Source organism: Dendrobates tinctorius, unplaced genomic scaffold, assembly GCF_039654945.1.
Source record: "Dendrobates tinctorius isolate UK_male_01 unplaced genomic scaffold, ASM3965494v1 ptg000143l, whole genome shotgun sequence".
Taxonomy (NCBI): domain Eukaryota; kingdom Metazoa; phylum Chordata; class Amphibia; order Anura; family Dendrobatidae; genus Dendrobates; species Dendrobates tinctorius.
Window position 1 is genome coordinate 30202159 of NW_027361810.1, and position 11401 is coordinate 30213559.

Genomic DNA, 11401 nt, shown 5'->3' on the forward strand with positions numbered 1-11401 from the left:
CCCCTTTCTATGCGCGGTGATACCGCATGTGTTCATTGATGCGGAATCACTGAATCATATACATAGAATTATACACAGAATTTTCTCCACAAGATAAATAGACATGCTGCAGTCTAAAGAGACACGCCGCATGTCCGTAATATTGGGTCTGTCACCCGCGTCCCTGCACGCATAGTGGAGACAGGATGTCATTATATCCCCTCCGCTCTGCTGTGGCTGCACACAGCGTCCAATCCGCAGTAAATCCAGATGAATTACTCCACGCGGAAACTCACCGAGGGTCTCCTAAAGTTTGGTAAAAAGTTGCCGCAGAAATGTCTTCATCTGAACACCCGTCCTATGTGAGCGGCAGCCATTTTGCAGCTCAGGCCCGGTTTTCTAAAGTGACCCTTATTCAGATTAATAATAATAATAATAATAATAAATTTTATTTCTATAGCGCCGACATATTCCGCAGCACTTTACATTTCAGAGGGGACTTGTACAGACAATAGACATTACAGCATAACAATAATCACATAGATCATAACAGATACCAAGAGGAGTGAGGGCCCTGCTCGCAAGCTTACAGTCTATGAGGAAAGATTAATGGGACTAGTTGCAGAAAATTCTGCATTCATTTTGCTGTTCGCACCCCCCGGTAATAACGCGCCCTCGCCCTGCGGCACACGCGGCACCTCGCCCTATTTCCTGTATTTTGTCCGTTCCACAGTCGAGCAAAACACGCAGGGCCCCACTCAGGGGGGCTCCCGACACCAAACACCCGCAAAGTCCTGCAGAAAGTGACCAGGCGCCGCTCCCCTCTCCTCATTGTCGGGGTGACGCTCTGTGCTACTTTGTATCAGACTCAAGTGAAGATTTAAGACTCAGCTGATCCCCAGTGACAATGAGAACAAAGCCCGGGCCCCGCCGCGCCCTCAGTATAAAGCCCAGGGCTGAGCGGGACGGGAGCAGAAAACAAAGTGTAAGTAGCAGAGAGGATGGCGAGAGAGGGGGCTGCGCAGACCACCGAGCTGAAGGGAGGCCGCCTTCCTGCAGGTGAGTGGGGCCAGGGGGCATCTGCAGGTGAGTGGGGCCAGGGGGCATCTGCAGGTGAGTGGGGCCAGGGGGCATCTGCAGGTGAGTGGGGCCAGGGGGCATCTGCAGGTGAGTGGGGCCAGGGGGCATCTGCAGGTGAGTGGGGCCAGGGGGCATCTGCAGGTGAGTGGGGCCAGGGGGCATCTGCACAGGACTGATTTTGTTTCTTGTAGTGTCAGAGCTGGGAGGTGAATCTATCACTCTGGTAAAGGGTCAGTTTGTTGTTACTAGTCTGGCCAAAGCAGAGTAAGGCGATGTGCACATGTAGTTTTTTTGGGTGTGCGGATTTTGGAGAGAAAACCGCAGGTAAATCTGCAGGACAAAAGTCCAGCGGTTTTACACCTCATAATGGATGAGGTGTAAAACTGCAGCGTTTCTGCACCAAACAATTGACATGCTGCGGATTGTAAACCGCAGCAAAACCGCAGCATGTGCACTGCTTTTTTTTATTTGCATAGGAAATAAAGGTACTGTACAACGCAGCAGAATCCGCACCGTGTGCACATACCCTGTCGTGTTGGTGCCACCCTGGCATATGTCTGTGTACACCAGTGAGTGAATCCAGTAAGGTCACCACCAACACCAGTGCTACGTAGGTCTGTCCGTACTACCAAAGCCCTACCCCCTATGAGGTGGAATTAAAAACCACAAGATATATACTACTTATATATAGTTTTTTTGTTTGTTTTTTTGCAAACGTAATGACCACACGTGCTGATGTGCATGGGAGGTGCCATTGGGGGAGGGGATCACTCCCACTCTTGAACCTTGAGTATCAGCTTGCATGTTTATCTGAGCTGCTAAATATGCATTTAAAGGGGAAGGCGGTGGCAGCAATATTGTGTAATATGTTTCAGTTCACAAACTAATTGGTTGTCCCACCAAAATATGCCAATGGTTCTTTCTAATTAATATCACATGTTCAGGTGCTTTATGTCATTTTATAATCCAACCCATTTTTTAAGCCATTTTGATTTTTTTTTTTTTTTTTTCATGGTTGTCTGTGACATACTCACCATGCAACTCACAAACTTTTTTTTTTTTTTTTTTTTTTTTTTAATCTTACTCCACTTTCAATTTCAGTGTAGCTCCGGCCTGGTGGCTCAGAGGTTAGCACTGTCCTCTGGTTTCCTCCCACACTCCAAAGACCTACTGATAGGGAATTTAGATTGAGCCCCAATGGGGACAGGGATGATAATATCTGTAAAGTGCTGTGGAATAAGATAGCAAAATAAATAACTTTTCTCTATGATGAAGTCTTGTGGCTTTCTGGCACCTGCTTCATTAAAGATGTGTCTGTATTTAATGTGTGCATTGATTTAACTTTGTGCACATCCCTTTTTTTTTTTTTTTTTTTTTTTTTTTGTGGGTGGGGGCTACAAACAGTTTGTGTGTGTCTGTTTGGGTTTTTCTTTTTTTGTGAACCTCTCCGAAGTTGTCACACTAGTCCCGCGTAGTGATAATCCGTGCAGCTGTTTAGTGGCCATCTGTCACTATGATTTTATCAGCTGAGTGAATCCCATTCACACGCATTGTATGGGTACGTGCACATGCTGTGGATTGGGGTGCAGATTTGACCGCCCGGATTTTGTAAAATCTGCAAGTCAAAAGACCTGCGGTTTTTCATCTCCACAATGGAGGAGATGGCAAACCGCAGCAGAATCCGCAGAAAGAATTGACATGTCAATTCTTTCTGCGGTTTAGAAACCACAGGAAAACCGTGTGGAAAAATTTGCACAGTCTGCACTGCGGTGTTTAATATCCATAGGATATTATGGTACTGTACACCGCAGCAAAAACTGCTGTGGATCCGCAGCGTGTGCACACACCCTCAGGCTAGACACGAGTCTCAGACAATGTTAGAAAAAAGGGGAAGGAGGTCATCGTCGATTAATGGGTTACTTAAAAAACAAAAAAAAAAAAACTGCACGTCCAGTGTCTTTCTTGCAAATTATTGTTTGTTTGTGAACATTCCTTGCCTTTCTCCTTCGAGAGATCACAATTCTCACAGCCGGGCCTTCGTCTTGTATTTTCAACAATGAACATAAAATCCACTGAGCAGGAATTCCCGGTAGTTTGCAGTTTTCATGCAAAGTTTCACAATGAGAATATTCTGAATTCCATGGACGAGCAGAACTGAGCAATGTAATGTGTAGCACTGACAATTTACCCTAATCTCCTGAATGTTTTTGCACTCTAGATTTGCGCAAATAGACTATACATAGTGATGAGCGACCGTGTTCAGAGAAGGTGTTATCTGAGCATGCTCAGGTGATATCAGTAACTTCGGCATGCCTGAATACTATGTTAGGCCTCTTTCACACATCAGTATTTTTGATCAGTATTTCATCAGTATTTGTATGCCAAAACCAGGAATGTCTCCAAAATAAAGAACAGGAGTCAGCCTTTAAATTATATATATATTTTTTCTCGGTAAGTTCCATTCCTGGCTTTGGCATACAAACACTGATGCAAAATACTGACGTGTGAATGAGCCTTTAGAGTCTCCATGTCTCGCGGCTGTGGAATATCCACGAGACATGTGGGGACTTGAAAATATTATTTGAGCATGCTGAAGTCACTCTGAAGGCACCTGAGCATGCTCAGATAACACCTTATCCAAGCACATTTGCTCATCACTATTAGTCACATCTCAGGTTGGGACGTGGGGCCCACCAGGAAATTCACCAGTTCCCCCGGTGGGCCAGTCCAAGCCTGCTCATCTGGACAAGCTATCACCTTTTGTTTGATTGTTGCAACCCCACTAAGGGTATGTGCACATGCTGTGGATTGATCCACGTGGATTTTGCAAAATCCGCAGGTCAAAAGACCTGCGGTTTATCACCTCTACAATGGAGGAGATGGTAAACCGCGGCGGAATCTGCAGAAAGAATTGACATGTAAATTCTTTCTGCGGTTTCAAAACCGTGCGGAAAAGTCCACACTGTCTGCACTGCGGTTTCCACTTCCCATAGGATATTATGGTACTGTACACCGCAGCAGAAACGGCTGCGGATCCGCAGGGCCAAAACCGCTGCGGATCCACAGCAGAATCCACAGCGTGTGCACACACCCTAATGGAGTCTGAAACACCCTCTTAGGCCGGGGTCATACTTGTGATAAACTCGCGCATCAATACCCCCCGGCACTCAGGACCGGAGCGCTCAGCTTCATAGAAATACATGCAGCCGCACACTCCGGTCCGAGTGCCAGCGGCAGGCTGGGTATTGAGACGTGTGTTTATCACAAGTCTGACCCCGGCCTTAAGGGCCTGTCACACTAAGCGATATCGCTGTAACGTCACTGGTTTTATGACGTTATAGTGATATTGCTAGTGATATCGCTATGTCTGATACTTACCTCCGACCGGCTCCCCCGCTGTCATCGCTGATCGCGTGAGAACGTCCGGGGCCGTTTCTCGTCGTCAGCTTCCTGCTGTGGAGACGAGCGACGCATGGACGCGGGCGGGAGGATGCAGGATCGCCACGTCTGACAGGTAAGTAGCGACCCCCGACCCCTGCGATGTCGCTGGTGAGATCTGCCTGTGTGGCAGCTCACTAGCGACCACTTAGCGATGTACCAGCGATCCTGACCGCGTCATATCGCTGGTTGGGATCACTGGTACATCGCTAAGTGTGACAGCACCTTTAGCATAAGTGTGGCATCCACACATGGCCATCTGTTTATTAGACAAGCCATCGTTCAGCCCAAGCTCCATTATTTATCTAGTTTTTTTTTTATCACTGACTATTGACATGTCTTAAGCCCTGTTAAATGTGGCTAATCTATATACAAACCTATATAGGCTGTGTGCCCACGATGCGTTTTGTTAAGCATTTCCGCAGCGTTTGTGCCGGCTCAGACACTGCAGAAATGCTTAAAAGATGCATCAAATTAATTAGCATGCGTTTTTGGCTTTTTGTGCCAATGCATGCTCAGGAATCGCTTAGCGGCTAAAAACGCAGCATGCTCATTAATTCCCGCATTGCTGAGCGTTTTTAGCCATCCCCAATGATCCCAGAAATCGTGTGTCATAAATCACGCAAAAAACACGTGGAAAAAGATGCGCGATTTCTGGGAAGGGGATCCTTTTCCTGAGCGTTTAAAAACGCTATCGTGGGCACATAGCCTAAGGCTAGTTTCACATTTGTGTCTGGTGGAGCTGCTGACGTCCTCCATGAAGCTCCGCCCACTGCCGCACCTCCTCCAGTCAGCTCTGCATGCGGCCCGGGTACCCTATCTTTAACTTTGGGTATACAGGTCGTGCGGATGTATGCAGATGCCTCCGCATGTCACTTTGACGATGTGGCAACCCGCGTCGAACGCAACATGATGGCATTTGAAGCGGTCGCTGCATCGTCAAAACAACGCATGCGAAGGCATCCACATACATCTGCGTGACCTGTGTACCCAAAGTTAAAGATAGGGTTCGTGTGCAGAAGTAGGCGGAGCTGACCGGAGGAGGTTCTGCAGTGGGCGGAGCTTCACGGAGGAAATTCGCAGCTCCTCCATACTCAAATTTGAAACTAGCCTAAGACGGCTAAAACTGCAAGTCTGCGCCCTAACCCCAAAAATCTGCCATAAATTTCACAGCAAATGCACACTGGATATTCAAAAACGTATTTACTCCATGTGAACATATCTATACAAGAGAGGAATGAACAAGCCATGCTGCCTAGATAAAGCAGTTCCCGTAAATTTTTTTTTTTTTTATTTCCCCCCCCCCCCCCCCTGCTGCCTGGATTCTTTCTTGGCTTTTGGTTCTTCACATTGTTTTTCTCTTTACAGTTAAAGCTGGAGGCATGCGAGTCTCCAAAAAACAAGGAAATGAAGAAAACTTTACACCAGAAAAAACTGCAAAGAAAACTGCACCTGAAACACCAAGGTATGGCGTTATGCGGCGGTACTGTGCATGAAGGCGCGTGCAGTGTGCGTATCTTATTTAACTCTTAATGGGCTCCGAAATCCCTTCCCTTCCGATCAGCTATGAGTGGGTCTCGCGCTGGCTAGAACAGCACATGCACAATGGTGGCGGTTCATGAGAATTACAGCTCGGCTCCTGTTGAAATGAATGTGATCCATGCTGCAGTACCTCCGAGCATCCACTGTGATGTACTGAGCTCTGGTGGTCTGACTTCTGGCCACAGCGGGGACCTCATGGGAGGAGTGAGTGCAGGTTATCAGACCTCCACCGATATGACTTGATTACTTAAAGGGGGTTGTCCACTACTGGAGAATCCATTCAGGACTGCTGTGCGATCCTGCCAGGGCTCTATATGAACTGAGCACCCATATGTTTGAAAGAGAGAGACTGCTGGGGGGGAGAGGGGAAGGTAATAAAGTTTATTTCCCCCTGGCAGAGGGGCTCTCAGTGCCAGCACCACATCTGTCAGAATGCCATTATCCTGCAGATTAACGCAATATCTACCAGTAAATTTCTTTACTTTACATGACCGATTCCCTTAACTTTTCGATAAAGTGCAGTCTTCAGCTGGGTGAAAATATCATTAAACAGATTAATGTGGTAGAATTATGACCTTTTTTTTTTTTTTTTTGCTATAAAAATGATTATGTGCCCTTGTGGGCTTACATTCTACAGGATGGTGGGGAAGGAGACAGTAGGTTCGGGGGTTGCAGCAGCTCTGGTGATGGTGAGTCGGTAGCTCCGGTAGTGGTGAGGAGGACAGCAGGGTCATTGCATGCTGTAGGCTTTCATGAAAAGATGGGTTTTCAGGTTCTATCTGAAGGATCTGAGTATGGTTGGTAGCTGGACATGTTGGGGCAAAGAATTCCATAGGACTGGGGATATTCGGGAGAAGTCTTGGAGGCGGTTGGGTGAGGAGCGAATAATTGTGGAGGAGAGAAGGAGGTCTTGGGAGGACCGGAGATTACGTGAGGGAAGGTATTGAGCAATTAGTTCAGAGACATATGGAGGAGACAGGTTATGGATGGCCTCGTAGGTCAGTATTAGTCATTTGAACTGGATATGCTGAGGGAATGGGAGCAAGTGAAGAGATTTGCAGAGGGGAGGAGTAGCGAGGAGAGAGATGAATTAGTCTGGCAGCAGAGTCGAGGATGGACTGGAGAGGTGCGAGGGTGTTAGCGAGGAGGCAACAAAAAAGGATGTTGCAGTAGTCGAGGCGGGAAATGATGAGGGCATGCGCAAGCATTTTAGTAGGTTGAGGAAAGGATGTATTTTGAAAATATTTTTGAGCTGGAGGCAACAGGAGGTAGAGCTTGGATGTACAGGGCAGAGTCAAGGGTTACTCCGAGGCATAGATGGGTCAGGTAAGGAAGATCTGTGAGGGGGGGGGGGGGGTTAAGATGAGTTCAGATTTGTCCACATTGAGTTTGAGGAAGTGAGAGGAGAAGAAAATCACAAGTGCCGGTAAGACAGCTAGTCATGTGAACTAGTCCTGATATAGGTGGCATCGTCCTGGACCCCTTGTCACATCTTGGTGCTTGGGTGAAGGCATCAGAAGATGGTCCTCAGCAGGGTGCAAACTATTGCACCAATTTATTATAATAATCTTTACATAAAAGCTGAGCAGTAGTAATTTTCTTGCTCGCCTTGGAAGGCATCGTGTCTGCGGAGCCACTGAACGTTCTGAGAATGTCACAAGTTCTTGTGTTAATAATTGGCCAAATGCAGGAGAAGTTCTGCACATTCCTGCCCGTTCCACATGGTATTGTATCATGACTGTGCGGTGAGGTGTTACACCTCACTGATCCTCATTAGATGGAGGAAAGCTGCTTTAAAGTCTATTACACCATGTCTTGTCTCCTTCCTCTTGACAGCTCTGTGGTGAACCTGCCGAAGGTGCAAACCATGAATCTCCTACCTGGAGCTCTAGAGAAGGTCGGTGTCTTCTTACACTTTCTAGAAGTCTGTGTCTGGTTAACAATGAGTCTTCGTCCAATACTGCAAAAATGTCATTGGAAGGGGAGGAACTTGGCGTAGTTTCCAGAAACTATTTTTTTGCTTTACTACTAGTCATGAAATGGTGGCCGCAGAGCTTAATAAAATGTAGGTTCTTATTTATTTTTTATCCGTTGAAGATGTATTGGCTTGTAAAGATTAGGACCTAACTTGTGTTAATAACAAGGGGGTGTTGGCAGAGATTCTCATCTGGGGGTTGTCTTCTTGCACCCCTGCATGACCTTGCCCAATCATAAGCAGGAGGTGTCATGCAGGGGACCAAATTAACACCCCTGGGGGGGGGGGGGTGATAAGTGCACTTATAGAATCTTAGAATAGGCTTTCTCTTGTGAGATGTGTAATGATAGACAGCCCTGCTCTTCTCCATGATCTCACTGCCGGCATCTAGTGAGTAGATTAAAGCAGAGCTACAGCTACTGTGTGTACCGTTACGAACGCCTCTTGTAGACTTCTTTGTCATGACACATAGCTCTGCTCTACACAGAAACTACCAGCAGTCAGATCGGAGGAAAGCCGAGCTGTCTATCATTACATGTCTCAAAGGAAAAGATCTGTTCTGTCATTCTGTAAGGGCTTTTTTTTTTTTTTTTTTTTTTTTTTTGACACTTCTTGCTTATGGTTGGGCAGTGTCATGCAGGGGGAAGAAGGTAGCTGCCCCTATATAATCTCTGCTAATGCCCCTTTTAGTCTTGACAAGTAGTTGGATCTAAACTTGACAAGCAAATATCTATACAAGGAGATGAGAAATTAAAAATGCATAAATGTTTTGCTCAGCTCTGTAGTGACCATTCAATGATGTGATCAAACTGGTGACTGTCGTCTTTAGCATTAATACCTGACATAAACAATGGTCCATTTTCTGATGACTTTATGGAGATGCGTGGCCGGGTACGACAGAGTATATGCATGTACCAGAGGCACCTGGTGCTGCAGCAATCAGCGCTTCTGCCGTGGTGGACAGATTATGGATTTTCTCTGATGTGAGCATCTCCTCGTTGTGAGGCATCTGATAGAACGAAGAACAGGTAAACTCTGCGCTGCCGTCTACATCCGTGGAGCAGCTGCACTCCTCCGGTGCTGGAGACACCGATAATGGGGACTGAAGTCGCTCAGGAAAATGGCTAAAAATCCAGTCGCTTTGCTTATCAGTGCATCTCGGTCGGTGAGATGTCTCACTGACTGTCTGGCTTTGATCCTACATAGCAGCGGTGTCACTACCGTATCCTTACAGGATCTCTCCTCACTCCATAATAGTTGCTCGGAGAGACAAAGACTTTATATTGGATGAATTTCTCTGCAAACAGAACAGAGGTGAGCGCCATGTAGCCATGCCTCCCAACGGTCCTGAATTTGGGAGGCTGCCATAGAACGGAAGGTCTGGGGTATCTCCTGACTTCACCTGTATGTACGTCGTCACCAGTGCATTTTAGTACGGTGGTGGGGCAGGGAACCGTCAGATCGTGGATACATTCTGTCTGGGTAGAGACTGATGGACCCCCAGGTCCCGTGATTCGACAGCAGAGACAAGTATGGTCACAGAGGAGCAGGGATATGGGGGCATCATACTGTATGTGAGTATCAATGTGGTGGCCATGATGTGGGAACTGTAATGGGGTTCACTAGGAGCCATATTTCTATATGGATGGTTATAAAGGACTTGCTAAAAGCAGGGTAAGCGTGGTTTAAAAAAAATTGGTGTGGCACCCAGCACAGTATGTGTCCCTTGGGAGGAACTTTCCACCTTAAACTCTTAGGGCAAAACATTTTTTGTCTGTGCGCCGATATTTTTCAATAAGCGTGGCTGCCAAGAATGCACTCTGGTCTCTGCGTCAGAAGGACGAGGTGGCCGTTGGGCTTCTTCTACCTGTCCTGATCCTTGAAAACAATACAGGTGTTGGAAGATGCATGTGAGTGCCCATTGTAACTGTCCTCGCGCATCTTCCTGCACCAGTGCAAGGACTGGCCATTACAAATGGTGCACTGAGGCTGGCATGATGGGGGGGGGGGGGGGGGTAGGCAGTTGCAGTCTAATTGACTTAATACTGCTTTCATTCCTGCTTGATTGACAGTTTGGACCAGCGGCATCATTGCTCCACTGGCCCGAACTCTGTGCATTTTCCAATGCTGCGATCAGGACTGTCTCTTCCTCTGCAGCATCAGAAGAGCTCAGTAGCACTGTCATCTGCCGGTTTGAGCGCTAACTGTGCCCTATAAAGATCCAGGCTAGTTCAGAGCAGTATTTACAAGCTCAGCAAGAGCTTGTAAGTACTGCATATGTTCACCCACTGCTGCTACACTGCAGCGGTGGCAGGTAACCCCCCCCCCCCCCCCAAACCATAGTTTTCCTTTTTAAAGACACAAAAGGTCTTGCAGATTACAAAATGGATGGGGTTACGTAACACCTTCATATAGGCCCCTCCATTTAAAATGCAGCAATTACAAGTTGGTCAAGGACGTTCATGTTAATCAGGTTTTTTTCTTTTTTTTGCTTTTCTGGTCCCTGCAGCTCAGCCACGAATTTCCTGCAGAAGCAGCACAACTCGCTCACCAGAAGCCCAGACCCACCGTGGAAAAGCTCATCCTTCCCAAAAAACAGCTAATTATCCAGCAGCCGCGCAGATGTTAGCGACAACCTTCCTGCGGACGGCCCACTAATGGGGAACCAGCCTTTGTATAAATACAATTTTGTACCTGTTGATAATAAAAAAAAAAAAAAAACAAACAAAAGCACTTAAAATCTATTGTCTTCTCCAGTCATTCACTTTGATGTTCCAAACTAAAGCTCTACTATAGGGACAGCCGCCATTACTGCGGTGGGGCTGCAAGAAAGTACATGTCCATCTACAGGGCCAAATTATGTGACTGGAGGGAGGGGGGAAGAAACTGGAGCTATAGAAAGGCCGGAGCTGTGACTCCTGCAGGAGAGGAGCGAGCGCGCCAAAATAAGTGGTAAGCATGCAGTAAACGTGTTATATAATGCGTAATGGTGACGATCTGAAAACTTAAAGGGATTGTTTGATATTTTGACAATTTATCCTCATTGTCTCTCTTAGATTGACAGACAAATGCACTAAGGGCTCATACTCACTCGTGAGAGACTTGCACTAGGACAGGAGCATGCGGCTGCATAGAAATACATGTAGCTTGCAAGTGAGTATGAACCGTTAGGATAGGTTCTGAAGCGCACGTGTTCGGTCTTTATATTCATTTGTTTTTGGTTTTTTTGTTTTTATTTTATTCATTCTTTATCATGGGAAACTGTAAATTGGTGGAGTGCAAGAACAATAAACTTTATGCTGAGAATTGGAGTGCCTGCCATTAGGGCTCATACTCATTTGCGAGAAATGCGGACGAGTGCGATCCGATTTAAAAAAACAAAAAAAA

The 11401-nt window shown here is 46.6% G+C and overlaps 1 protein-coding gene across 1 annotated transcript; it reads left to right on the forward strand.

Moving 5' to 3' along the window:
* The first annotated feature begins 865 nt into the window (after positions 1-865).
* On the forward strand, positions 866-10754 carry DAPL1 (death associated protein like 1). The gene is made up of 4 exons (XM_073545683.1): positions 866-1038; positions 5866-5962; positions 7876-7936; positions 10524-10754. The coding sequence occupies exons 1-4, from the start codon at positions 981-983 to the stop codon at positions 10641-10643; spliced, it is 336 nt and encodes a 111-aa protein (XP_073401784.1). The 5' UTR covers positions 866-980; the 3' UTR covers positions 10644-10754.
* The last annotated feature ends 647 nt before the right edge of the window (positions 10755-11401 follow it).

Bases quoted from the DNA above. Each gene is read 5' to 3' on its own strand.
- DAPL1 (XM_073545683.1), top strand. From the start codon at position 981: ATGGCGAGAGAGGGGGCTGCGCAGACCACCGAGCTGAAGGGAGGCCGC. The intron at 1,039-5,865 runs GTGAGTGGGGCC...TTCTCTTTACAG, and splicing joins GGGAGGCCGCCTTCCTGCAG to TTAAAGCTGGAGGCATGCGA. The intron at 5,963-7,875 runs GTATGGCGTTAT...TCCTCTTGACAG, and splicing joins ACTGCACCTGAAACACCAAG to CTCTGTGGTGAACCTGCCGA.